This window comes from Euleptes europaea, chromosome 7 (assembly GCF_029931775.1).
Source record: "Euleptes europaea isolate rEulEur1 chromosome 7, rEulEur1.hap1, whole genome shotgun sequence".
Taxonomy (NCBI): domain Eukaryota; kingdom Metazoa; phylum Chordata; class Lepidosauria; order Squamata; family Sphaerodactylidae; genus Euleptes; species Euleptes europaea.
In genome coordinates, this window is record NC_079318.1 from 57,409,100 (window position 1) to 57,423,609 (window position 14,510).

The following is a 14,510-nucleotide window of genomic DNA, read 5'->3' on the forward strand; positions in this document are numbered from 1 at the left end:
ACATTTGGATTTCTTTCATTACACAATACAAACTATAAGGTTAAGCAATACATCTTGTTTTCTATAAAATCACAGACATAATGACGATGCTATGCAAACAAGAAATTAGACCAAAGCCTGGGAACACACAGCAAATTACAGAGCTACACAAAAATATGAACTACAGCTGGATGCCTGCTGATGAAAGCAAGAGCCTCTTTATCTCAGAAAGCTTTTCTCCAGCAGGAAAATGGAATTTCAATCCCCACATTAACCACCTAGTAATATTTGACTTGCAAATGACTACGCATGTATCAGTTGCTTGACAATCTCGATATAAGAGACCAGAGCCGTGGCTTGAAAGGACATTTGGCATGTATGATAAACCTATCACAGCTGTTACGATCATTCACTTTGCAGATTACCATTAACAGGCGAGAGCAATCCCAAAACACGCCATTCATGGGGTAACTGAAATGATTTGACTTTTTACTTTAATTGCTTTAATTTTGCACTTGGGTTTGATTTACCAGGGCCAAAACGTGAACCTTCAAAACAGTACACTTTCCCATGTTCACCTACACTACGCCCTGCAAACTGAAATGAAGCCGAAGGACGTGTAACTTCATTTGCTCATAATGATTTCTTATTAACACTGCTTTTCCCTATCCCAACTGCCTACCTCTAGACGGTAAGCAGCCTAGGGCAGAGAACTGTCCTTTGTTTACTTGTACTCTGTAAAAGGTCATGTGCATTGATGATGCTGTATAAATGAAGCCATTACCATCCATTTAAATACAATACTCAGCAGTACCAATGTAAAGCACAGACGTATCAAAAGTTACCTCTTCTGAACACAGAGCAAATATGAGCTGCTTTAGAGTATCTCCAAAAGACTGGTTCTCAGCTTCAAGCTCACTGAGCTTTTCCTCCAACTCAGACACTGGAAGCCCTGAATACTAAGGCAAGATGATGGGAAGATATCAAAATACATGTAATTTATTAGACCACTTTAAGGGGGGGAAACAAGGAAGATGGGAAAGGAATAAGCAAGAATAAAGCCATTGTAAAATTCCAGTAATAGTAAAGTATATAAGTAGTTTCTTTGTATTTTCACTTTTGTACACTAAATATAAAACCCCCAAACACCAAACTAGAGTCTCACTCCCCATACACGCAAAATATAACTGCTTTGAGGGATCAGAATTCATAGGCCCAATTACTACCTACATCTATGATTGTCCTACACTATCTAGAACAGGGGTCAACAATGTGGTGTCCGTTACAACTTTTCTGGTGCCAGCCAACTATTTTTAGGGAGTGGGTGGGGCCAGGTAGGGCTTTTGCCCAGTAAGGATTCTGATTGGCTGTGCAGTTTTTTAAATGTTGCTTTGGCAGCTGCTGCCATCACAGCACAAGGATCTGCACTGTATTGCTGAAGTAGCAACCAATCTGTGGCTGGCTCTGTCTCCTGTGGCAGCCATCTTGTTCCTGTGCCCACCATACCATGTCAGAATTCCAAATTTGAGCCTGCAGATCAAAAAGGTTGGGGACATCTTATTCAAAAGCTTCCACACTGGGTCTACCTCATCTTGCACTCCTCCTTCTGTGTGTAAGCCTTTCTATTCAGTAAAAAGCAAATAATGTGATCAAAGTCAGAGATATTTGTGCATCTTCCCCTTCTGACCAGTGGGGCACAAGTACAAGCCTGAAATACTTCTTGTGAAGCTGTATTTTCTAAATGAGGAAACTGTGTCAAAGAGACTAACGGCCAAGAAATTCAAGCCAGTTTCTAGGAAAGCCAAGAATATCACTTAGACATTCTCACTAGCAAATCAAGAACTTCCTTTGTTAATAATGCTACCTACAATGTCTAATAGAAAAAGACTGAGACATGAACGACACAATAAAATCACTACCTTGGAAGCTATATCCTTGTTTTGGTGCTATCAAGCTTATTTGATTTCTAGGTTTTAAAAAAATGGTATAGTTGCCAGTCTACTTACTTTTGCTTGTGATAGCTTTTCTCTATCAGTCAATAAAATGGCATCCTAAAAAATAAAAATACATTTGAATATAAATACAAACATGTTTATGATGCATGAATTTCTTGAGAACAAAAGCATGTTTCAGTAATGTTTCTAGCTGTGCTGTTACTGTTCTCCCCCCCCTCCCAGTTTACCTCATAGTTTAAAAACACCCTTTCAAAGCAAATATTTTTTTCCTTAGTTAGGTACGATCAGGATGCTTGTACAGCTGAGGCAGATGCTTTACGTTTTCTACATTGATGGAAATATGTACATATATTTTAGATTAAGATAAAAACATTATTTACCATTACACACCTTAATTAATTCGGGAACATGGCAGCTGTCCAGTAAATTGCAAATACCTCTGAAGATGTTGTGAGGGATTACTACATTCTGTACCAAGAGGTGGAGAAAATTACATGAGTTTTAAAAACACAACCAAACTGAGATAATTTCCGTTAGACAAATTTCAGACATAATTTAAGTCTCCAGCACTTGCATGTCATTGAGAAGTGGTCTGGTTGTACTTAAAAGCTGCAATTTCAAATCTAATAGATACATGTCAGGCAGGACAGGCATTATGTAGCAAAAAATGAAATGGTACCATCTTCTTCAGCTGATGGAAGTATTGTCTCAGCCGCTCCTCCTTGGCCTGTACCTCTGAGTCACTCATGCTGTCAATCAAGTGATAAAGAAAATAGCCAACAGCTTCTGCGGGAGGAAAAAACACAAGAGAAAGCATTCCACTAAAATTACTGACACTGTCATGTTATCAAGATTAATTTATAAGAAATCATTTTGGTGTGAGATGTCACCCTGATGAGAGGCTCTGAAATGGCAACAATGATCACTGAGGCATAGAGATTATGTGGTTTGGGAGCACATATCTAACTGGTGAGTGAAAGGAATATTAATTATTTTCAAACCCAGTGACAGCTTTTCAGTACAAAATCTTTCTCCAATCTATTTTTCCCACTGCTGTGTGACAGAAGCAGTACTGCCCAAGGCCTCTCCCCCCCCACCCTGCACTCTGCCCACTACCCCAAAATAGTTGCCATAAATATTTTGTCATTTATTCAAAAGGAAATAAAGAGAGCTTCCTAAAGCTCGGTGTACACAGTTTCTGTATATTTCACAGTATTTACAATGCTTTTTTGCAGCTAGTGAGTGAACATGAATACAGTAAAGAGTAATAAATGATTTTTAACAACCAGATCCAATAATCCTGTGGAGAGCTGCTAATTAGCCAATGAAAATCAAGATTAACAAAAGATGTTGTATAGCTAACAGCACTAATTTTCTTCAGCACTCAAGCATAAAATATATAGGAGCATCAGGAAGAGCTAATGAGCTTTCTATAAGAGACCCCTATAGTGACATGCACCTTATTATTTTTATTTCTTTTTAAAGCAGCATATTTGAGACACCAATTGCCATTTTTGCTCTATCAGAGAAAGCTTCAAAAATGAACATGCGTTTACATTACAAGCAGCATTTGTTTATATGTTTTAATTATATTACAGCACAATCGTTTCTATACTACTTAACACACAAACGTCTCTAAGTATGGGAAACATTTTTAATTAAAAAAAGAAAAAAGCCAAAACTAATAAAACATCGTGGATTCTACAAAATATACTGTGATTATATGGATAAAGCTTTTGCCCAACATGTTTTCAAATTTCACTTTCAAAAAGAAGTAATCAGTGTTTACTGTTGTAATCCCTCAAGCCCATCATTACACAGAAGAACGGATTTGTGGATAAGTTACAATCATAGAAATTGAAACTCTACCAGTTGGTCCTGGAGGCGTCTGGCAATAGCGTCCATCCTTGTACAACAGTTCTGTTATCTGGTAAGACAGAATAATCGTACATTGCAGCCAAGAGAAGCAAGCAAGGGCAAATAGTATCTGAAATTGAATTCTGCAAATAATAAAGCATCGCTTCACTAAGGTATTATTTATGCCACATCATAGCAATTCGTTGTTTTTTTTTAAAGGAAGTTTTTTTGGGGTAAATGTATTTTTTAAAATACACATGGTGCACACCAAATGTTTTAGGAAGTGCAGCAATAAGAAACTCTACATGACTTTGTTTATGTATTTTATCCACATTAGTGAAAAGAGCAGTTATTAACCACTGTCTTTTTGGAAATTAAACATTAGGGAATGAAACTGGCACATGTTATTTTTACTATCAACTTTAAACATGTAAACGGTATATGAAGTGCCATGCCATTTTAACCAGGAACACTTTTTAAAGCAGACACCACACCAGCTAAGTATCTCACACTTACAAAAATGAGGGCATACTCAGTTTGCAATACTAAGGGAACTGACTACATCCAGAGTATTTCTCTCCCCCACCCACCCCAGATTTGAGTAAGATCCTACTGCAGCAAGTTTTAGCTTTTATATGCCTAACAACTAACTGATCTGACAGTGGCCCAGTCTGACTGCTGGAGTAACAGATTTTGACTGTCATCCCCCCCACCCGCCCCAATTCAGGGGCAATTTGATCCTGACAAGCACACCCCCTGTACACACACTCCCTTCCCATCAGCAGTGGAGCTTTTCTAAAGTTGCTAGTAGCCTGCCTACACAGACTGCAGCTGTGGCTGCCATATAACTGTGCAGCCCTCAGTGCCTCTCAACCACCCAGCCAGATTATCAGACACAGTGCTGATGTCTTATTCACACAAGATGGGGCAAGGGGCTGTAATGCTGTCCTCTGCCACCACCCAAAACAGGAAATTTTGTTATTGGTGGCAGTGTGACTGCTGCTGTACAAGTACAGCTGTGTATACCAGATAGGGCTTGTTTTGCCTCAGAAACTGCATGTGCAACATTTGAATGAACAACGGAAACAGGTGCTTGCAATTTCACATTAAAACATCCCACAAGCACCTAAAATACCAGGCTTAATTTGTTATCATCTTAGACTCTGCAACAAGTTGAAAAAAAGACTACAATAAATCTTTTACATTCCTACCAAAGTTATAGTTATTAATCACAGTAGTAAGAGATAAGGATTTTACAATACACACAATTTATAGTCACACTAACACAATCTGCATTTTAAAACACACTACTTTGCAATGCTAGTACATCTGTCTGCATTAATAGATGTTGCCCATTTCTTAATTTAGCAAAAACTTTGCATCAGCAACTATTATGCGTGAAGACAAGACTTTTAGAGAAAAGTAACTGTCGAACCTATAACATGACCTCTAAAGCATCACAAACCAGAGTATGCAAAAACCCTTCAAGGTCTGTAATTCATGCACATCCAAAACTCAAAATATTAAACACAGAAGTACAAGAGGAAGTATAACAATAATATAGATAAGGTCTGCAGTATCGCAGCATGCAATACTCTGCTGTTACATAGTGGTGTAAGCATGCTTTCTAAACCAAATTTGGTGCTCATGAGGGGGAAGGCAACAAAAACGCATTTTAGTGTAAACTTGCTTATCACCACCAGAGTCACCAGTAATCAGGTCCTTGTTCCTGATGGATTTTTTTGTGATATGGAAAAAAGATTTGCATAGTTTACTAGCTAATCTGATTGTCTGTCTGCTTCATCTGATGTATGGTTACCTTCTGTGGTACTTATACCTCAGATGTTTACATTGTCCAAATACAAGATTTCTTTATACATGTCTATTTTCGGTTTTCTCAATGAGCCAGATTTGATTCCTCACCCCACCCCTACTTTATTATCAGAGGGAGAAATACACTGTACTGTGTTTTTTTCCCCTATGAAGCTACAAAGCTCAAGCCTATTTCACTTAAGGGGTTGATTAACAGTCAATGTGCATGATCCAGCCAAAATCAAGTACTTTAAAATCCTTTAAAATTCACTTGCAGATCAATAGCTTCTTAACTTTGGCTGACCCTTAAATATTTAAAATAATATCAGGTACAGTAATGTGGTATGATCCAAGTCAATCACTTAGGACTAAGACAATAAATCTTTTGTGCCCAAACCATTTCAAATGGATCTACTTATTTCAGCCAGTCTTACCTTGCTCCAAAGATCTACATCATCAGACCTGTAGAGGGCAGCACAGGATAACAAATTAAGCAGTAGAAATGTTAATTTAGTTCCTTCTTTTGCAGCTGAATAGGTCATGTAGATGTACTGAAGACATTAATTTTGTACATATTTTAGCAGAAATGTATTTGTACAACAAAACATTTTAGACTATTTACAACTGCTGCTGAAACAGCTGTGATGGCTATATTAAATCATATTATATTGATATTCTAACACACTGATGGAGAAAGGTTTAGAAATACAGCACAGTATACAGAAAATTCACACACTCAAAAAGGTAGAAAGCTGAAACTATTATGTTCTTTTTTGAGTCTTTTGATGTATCCCTGTAAAGGTATTTGAGAGGCTTATCCATAGTATTAAGCTGAAGCTTATACTTGGGTATACAGTTAACTTGAGTAACTACATGATGACAAGGAAAGCACTGTGCTTTCCAACATGCTTAGTGTATTTCCTTAAAAGTAATGCAGAAAACATTTATTAATCCACATGATTGATCTGTTACTGTGCGATTAATCACTCAACTCATGATCACAGATTAAATGTGGAGAAATAAGTAAGATTTTGTATGCTCTCTGTTAAGAGTTTTTCGAGCCCATGGTATAACTGTAACCCATCTCTGTTTAACAAAATTTAGACAACATTTTTAAGAGTCATCTATTCATATGATTTAATATTGACAGCTATGCCTGATATTATACAAAATACAGTATATGAAACACACGGCTTCTCTTCTTTCCCACAAATTTCACTTCTATGTATTACCAAAAAAATCATTATTGCTTTGTGGGAATCCCTGCCTAGGATAAAGAACTCAGATGCAAGTCTTAGGAACCACATATGCACCTCACACACAAAGAAGTGCTATGATAATTATTGAGACAACAGATGTAAAAGCTTTGAATTGTTTGACTCTCTGGCTGTAAATGATAACCTAACTGGGTAGCATGTATGAACATGCATAATAAAAAAGTAGCTTAAATTGTGGCATGTTCCTATTTTAAAGAAACATAACACCACAGCCAATATGTACAAGTGGGGAACCCACAGAGATTTGCAGTGTGGTGGCATTTCATTTTCTCTTCCCACACCATTTCTTCTTTCTTTTTACTAAAAATCCCCATAGCCTCTCCCCTTTTCCTGCTTCTTTTTCTCCTTTGCACCCCCAGCCAACTTAACTTTACCTGGCCCCATATTTCCCGTCTTCCCTGCCCTGGCAGTGTCTCCCTGGAAAGAGTTGGGTTCAGTTGTGTGGTGCTGGACCAGGACCAGTTGCACGGTGCCAGGATTCAAATCTGGGTCTCCCGGATCCTAGTCTGAAATTCTAATCACTACTCACAGTGGCTTTTGTGCAGCGACTGTTATTGAATAGCAATGAGCAGCTGGGCCAGTCCTGAATAAGTTCTCCCTCAAAGGGCAAAACAACCCTGGAAAGTGCTGTGCCTCTCCCCCTGCCTTTTACTGACAGAAACCAAAGCTTGAAGTTTGGCAATATTGAGGTTGCTAGGCAACCCCCACAATGATGACTGCACAGGGCATTGGTTACAAATTTCTTTGTAATGCCTTTTCCAGACAAAATCACCACAACAGTACACAATACTCCAAGAATTTAAATCATATATCTAATTCTGAGGTTGGCCCCAAGTGCAGATAAAATAAATAAAAATAAACTACTGAGTGGGGCCATATACAGACAGGGCCAAGGCCACAAATTGACACAATCCCTGGGTTTGTATTTAAAGAATCTTACGTCTGTGGTTGCCTAGTAATCCAAAATGATGTTCGGGGGTGGGGGAGAACAAAAAGATAGGAAGGAAGTCTGGAGAAAGCAAATGGAGCTGGAATGGAGGGAGGGAAGAAAACAGGAAGATGAAGCAAAAGTGTGTTGGGAGGTAGGAAAGGAAGTAGGAAAAGGAGAGAAGCCAAGAAGGCTGCCAGTATGAGGGAAGAATGAACAGGAGGGAAACTGGAAGACTACCTCCCCAAAAATACAGAAAAAAAATGTGACTTTATAAATTAATAATAGAAAAAACTTCAAAAATGACATGAAATGCTCCAAAAGAGATGGAATGCTGTGTACAGTGTCAGCTGATGGGTAACCGGGAGGGGGGAGAGTCCACCTGCTCAAGCCCTAGAGAGTTTATAGAATCTTGGAGGGGTGAGGAGATCAGGCAGGCTTTAGGTGGGATTTCCAAATTGTTTTCTCTGCCACAAGGCTCCCAGCTTGTTTCAAACATTGATAAACTTCATTAAACATGTAACATGGCACAACAGTTTTACTTTAAATCGCTTCCTATGGATTCCTATGCCCTGACCTGGATGGCCCAGGTTAGATCTCCTCAGATCTCAGAAGCTAAGCAGGGTCAGCCCTGGTTAGTATTTGGATGGGAGACCACCAAGGAAGTCCAGGGTTGCTGTGCAGAGGAAGGCACTGGCAAACCATCTCTGTTAGTCTCTTGCCATGAAAACCCCAAAAGGAGTCGCTGTAAATTGGCTGTGACTTGAAGGCACTTTACACACACACATGGATTCCTATCAGTGATTTTGCCTTTTTTCACTGCAAAAGCACATATGATAGCTTTTCACTGCAAAAGCACATCAGATAGCTTTTCACTGCAAAAGCACATCAGATAGCTCACTGACGACAATCATAAAGTATTTCCTGAGTTGTCACAACCAGATTTTTTCTTTTAAGTATTATGAAGTTTGGATACTATGTCCAAATATTTATATGGGGCATTTAATTTTGCTAAGGATTAACCATCTTGAAGATCTCTGTAAATGCCGCTACCTCATCCCTGAATGCAGACTGTTCAGGAAATGAAACAGTACCAGCCCCAATGCATTATTAGGAAACCACTATTTCTTGACTCCATTGTGAAAACAATATATCATTTACATTATTCAAAGACTGCTGTAGAAATATAAATAGGCTGTAAGGTGCCACAAGGCTCTCTTGTTTTGCTGAAACAGACTAACAGAGCTGCCCCATTGGGTTTTACACTTTTCCCAGGCGACTCCTGGTGCTGACAATGCAGCACCTCCGTCAACTACTTTGCAAATAAGTGAAAACTTAACGGTCCAAAAACAACGTAGATTCTTCTGCTTCATGTAATGCATACCAAACCCCATCTAGAGGATAATTAGATATCTAAATACTGCTGAATTACTGAATATCTACCAGATTTTTCATCTCTCAAAATTCTCATAGCAAATGAAGACCTCATTATTAAAAAATGGACTGGTATAAAGTTACACTAAAAAACTGGAAGACCTCAAACAGATACAGTTGAACAAAACTGGATTTTGTTTACCGTACATCAGAAAACAAACTGTCATGATTCTGTAAAACCTTATGCTTTATGACTGGAAAAAGATATTTTTAAAAAGAATGTTAATAGTTAGCCTGTATGCTGTATTGAGATGAACAGCATTTTAAAGGATCCTTAGAGCTTTGAGACACATTTATTTAAGCTCATTATGCCTCTGGCGGACTATCTCGAAAGTGAGCCGAGCACAGGTCCATAGAGAAAACAAAATGCTGCTACAAAGCTTGGATGACTTTTCCAGGGCAAGTTCCTTTCTGAACTGACAAGCAACTGATCTGACACATCAGTTCCTGGTGACGCCAAAATTGTTCATAGAAGGATATTCTCAGAGTGTCATTTTTTTTCTTTGAAATTCCTGCTCAGAGAACCAGAAGGACATTGTTTGAGAGAATCCCTATAGATTGAAGTTTACCCTTTAGGTTCTCTGTTCTTTTTTTTTCTTTTATTTTTAGGCAACATCCATATTCTTAATTGTATGACATTCCATGTTTTTTCTGAACACTGAATCATTACACAGTTGCATCAAAAATGGGCTGGACTGTTTAAAAATAAGTGATGAAGTCATCAAAGAGACAGAATCAATGGCAAACGCTATTACAATGTCCATTGCAAACTGAGGGCTGTGGCTTCCTTTATTGAGTCAATCCATCTCTTGTTGGGTCTTCCTCTTTTCCTGCTGCCCTCAACTTTTCCTAACATGGCTGTCTTTTCCAGTGACTCTTGTCTTCTCATAATGTGACCAAAATACGCCTCAGTTTAGTTATTTTAGATTCTAGGGTCAGTTCAGGCTTGATTTGATCTATAACATACTGATTTGTTTTTTTGGCAGTCCACGGTATCCGTAACACCACATTTCAAAGTGGCGAGTAGTACAAGTGATAAGCTGTGTGGTGTTGGCAGATTCCACTGGGGCAGGTTCTCAAAATCAGTCAATGCACCTGCAATCATAATGTGCAAAGTGATATTGCACCTCAGTTAGGCTTCTCCATGATCTCTGACACAAATCAATTCTTTGTTGCTGCTCAGAAGTACTTACTAGATATTGTCACATAATGTTGTATTGACATCGAACAAAAAAAAAATAAGCTTTCATTAAACCAGTGCTATCACTTCTTAATTTTGACATCATTCTAAGCAGTACTTAAACTTCTTTAATCTCAGTTGGTATGGCATCTAAAGAAACAGCAGTTGTTTGACAGTTGTGGAAACATGATTTGTGACTGTGGCAAATCCAAAGCAGAAATTATGATAGTCAGTTCCATCCTGCTCACATTTACTCATTAGTAAGTCCTGCTGTGCTCGTCCAGGTAAGTATGCAGAGGGCAGCATTAGAGAAGACTTGAAAAACCATATACTGTGCTAACCAAAGTTTGATATTATATCGGGAGTGACCAACCACACTTATGGCCACTGCTGCACCTCCAGAAGCTGCTGCACAAAGGAAACAGAGTGAGCTTACAAGGAAGTGTACTGAGAGGAAAGAAAACAAGACAGGACAAAGAGCTATTAACCAGGGTGTGCTCCTTGTACAGCTGGAGGCTCAAAGCATGGTCTAGTACAGTAACTGAATTGAGCTGTAGTTCCCTTTCCTGTTGGCATAGCTAATGATGAATAGTTACTGAGGAATCTAAGAAGGGTTCAGTACTATTTAAATTCTGTAATACAAATGCACAATTACATCCATTTTTAGCCACTAAGTATCAACAAAACAATGGCCCACAGACTGGAAACGATCCATTTACATTTCAATTCCCAAGAAAGGAGACATCAAAGATTGCAGCAACTATCGGACCATTGCATTAATTTCTCATGCAAGTAAAGTGATGCTCAAAATCTTACAGCAAAGGCTGTTACCATATATGGAACAAGAAATGCCTGATGTTCAAGCTGGTTTCAGAAAAGGAAGAGGCACTAGAGATCATATTGCAAATATACGCTGGTTACTGGAGCATATGAGAGAATTTCAGAAGAAAATCAGCTTGTGTTTCATAGATTACAGCAAAGCTTTTGACTGTGTGGATAATGAAAAGCTATGGCTGGTTTTAAAGGAAATGGGTGTGCCACTACATCTGATCGTTTTAATGCGCAACCTGTACTCTGGACAAGAGGTCACAGTTAAAACAGAATATGGAGAAACGGAATGGTTTCCAATTGGCAAAAGTGTCAGACAAGGATGTATTTTATCTCCCTATCTCTTCAATCTATATGCAGAACATATAATTAGGAAAGCAGGATTAGATTTAGATGAAGGTGGGGTGAAAATTGGAGGGAGGAACATTAATAATTTGAGATATGCGGATGATACTACATTATTGGCAGACAATAGTGAAGATTTGAAACGATTACTGCTAAAAGTTAAAAGCGAAAGTGCCAAAGAAGGACTACAGCTGAACATCAAGAAAACAAAAGTAATGACTACAGGAGAATTACACAACTTTAAGGTTGACAATGAGAAATTGAAATTGTTGAAGACTTTCTATTCCTTGGCTCCACCATCAACCAAAAGGGAGACTGCAGCCAAGAAATCAGAAGGAGATTGAGACCGGGAAGGGCAGCCATGAAGGAGCTAGAAAAGATTTTGAAGTGTAAGGATGTGTCACTGGCCACCAAGACAAGATTAATTCATGCCATCGTATTCCCTATTACTATGTATGGGTGTGAAAGCTGGACAGTGAAGAAAGCTGATAGGAAGAAAATAGATTCCTTTGAAATGTGGTGTTGGAGGAGAGTGTTACAGATACCATGGATTGCCAAAAAAACAAATCAGTGGGTTATAGATCAAATCAAGCCTGAACTGACCCTAGAAGCTAAAATTACTAAACTGAGGCTGTTGTATTTTGGTCACGTCATGAGACGACAAGAGTCACTGGAAAAGACAGTCATGCTAGGAAAAGTTGAGGGCAGCAGGAAAAGAGGAAGACCCAACAGGAGATGGATTGACTCAATAAAGGAAGCCACAGCCTTCAATTTGCAGGATCTGAGCAGGGCTGTCAAAGATAGGACATTTTGGAGGACTTTCATTCATGGGGTCGCCATGAGTCGGAGGCGACTTGACGGCACTTAACACACACACACACATCAACAGCAGACATGAATTTATAAATAGACAATTATAATTGTACAACATTGTCTCATGAAACATTTTAAAAAGCAAACACGGTTATTTCCCATATTTGTGTTGGCTAAGGTACAGCTTGTATGTTATCCACAACTATACAAATACTATTTCCTATAATGCTGCACATTCATGAATGGATACTAGATCTACAAGAAAACTATGTCTCTGTAACCTGTGAAGCAGCAAGCAGGCTTCCGTTTCTACTGTTCAACTCTTTATTTTGGACAAAATAATGAGCTCTTTTATGCTTTACACACGTAAGATGAACATTTAAAGACAGGTGCTTTCTTTTTTAAAACAAGCCATATAGCCACAGCAGCAGATTCTTGCAATGTCAAACAATAGAATGTACTCGGACATATTCAAAATTAGAAGTTATGCAAGCATCTAGGGCACTGGAAGTTTTCAGATGTGCACAGTTAGCTGTACTTGTCATTTCTCTAATGTTTGCTTCTTTGATTAGTGACATTCTGCATTTACAAAACATCTCTCAAGAGTCTTCAAGATTATTCACTGAAGAGAGCACCTTAAACACACAGTTTTTAAAATACATAGTCACATACAAGTCCTGACCTTCAATATTTTAATGTAACTTAAAAAATTAGGATGAGTCTACTCCAATCCAACATTTTCATGCATTTGTCAAGAGGATAGTTTAGTTCTTTGTATCACAGAGGAAAACATTTGAGGAGGAGGGGAACTGCTGAAGTGGCTTATCACAATCTTCCCTTATTTCTTTTTCCTTTCAGTCTAACTATTTGCGCCAATATATTCATTTTCAGCTAAGCTGGATCAATCAACCTGCTGTCTTGAAAGCATAATGGGAAATAATATGATTAAAAACAGGGACATACTGGGGCTTGAGCACATGAAGCTGCCCTATACTGAGTCAGAGCATTGGTTTACCCTGGTCAGAATTGTCTACTCTGACTGGCAGTGGCTCTCCAGGGTCTCAGGCCATTCATATCACACACTATCTGATACTTTTAACTGGAGATTAAACCTGCATGCCAACCAGATACACTCTGCCACTGCCCAAATGAAAATAAAAATAAAAAACATCACCACAACTAGTAAACCATGTCTATCGTTATTGTATGGTTCACATGTTATTTTTTTTCATCCTCCATAAAACCTTCCTTAAAAGGAGAATTCTGAAATGAAGAGTTTACAAAAACTAATCCTTTAGGCTTCCTTCTTTGAAGTGCAATGAAAACATGACTTCAGACATTTCCCCCCACTTGTACCGACCTGCATGTGTTTTACCAAAAGTGGCAGTACCAGCACTAACAGTCCGACCACAGTTTTAAGTTATCATTTCCTTTGCCAATTGTACTGAACACAGAAATGTGCACACACTGAGTAGCAGAGAAGACAGAATTACCCTACAGGCAACATATTTAACAGCAATCATGGAACTAAAGTTGGTACTCCCCACCCCCCCAACAACAGATACATTTTGTAAATAGAACGCACCTAATAAAGGATACAAACTGCATTCCTAACACTATAATCAAGGAGTGGCTCCCATAATTTAAACAAGCGCATGTATATATAGGACTAGCAGGTCAGCAAGACAGATTTTAGGCTGGCCTTCTCTTAGCATGTAGGTTTTGGAGTGTGTTATGTGGGAAGTGGGCATTCAGGAAATCAATGTCCCATTTGACCTCTGAAATGGTACAGCCTGTCTTGACTTACATAACGATTACGAAGTTTCTGCACAATTCTAAACAATGGCACTGCTTTCAGTTCCCAGAAGCAAAACTTATGTTAATGCCAGCACTTCATGAGTTGGAAGTTTTGACCCTCAGCTCCATCTGAGAGGTGGCTTAAGTGACTCACCAAAGGAAGGTGGGATTTGATCAGACTAAGTTTGGGGGACTTAGATAGCCATCCACAATACTTTATGCAGACTACAGGGAAAGTCCTGAGACTGTCAGTCACTTTTCCAACACAGCTAAAAGGGCTAGAAATTACTTTTAAAAATCTGCTC

At 38.6% G+C, this 14,510-nt stretch overlaps 1 protein-coding gene across 1 annotated transcript in view; it reads right to left on the reverse strand.

Moving 5' to 3' along the window:
- LRPPRC (leucine rich pentatricopeptide repeat containing) overlaps positions 1-14,510 on the reverse strand; it is a 116,335-nt gene that overhangs the window by 59,807 nt on the left and 42,018 nt on the right. Inside the window, exons 18-23 of the mRNA XM_056853382.1 lie at positions 6,038-6,065; positions 3,804-3,861; positions 2,614-2,720; positions 2,325-2,402; positions 1,986-2,030; positions 825-938 (exon numbers count right to left, since the gene is read on the reverse strand). Coding sequence (XP_056709360.1) covers positions 825-938; positions 1,986-2,030; positions 2,325-2,402; positions 2,614-2,720; positions 3,804-3,861; positions 6,038-6,065 — 430 coding nt within the window. The remainder of the gene's footprint in view (positions 1-824; positions 939-1,985; positions 2,031-2,324; positions 2,403-2,613; positions 2,721-3,803; positions 3,862-6,037; positions 6,066-14,510) is intronic.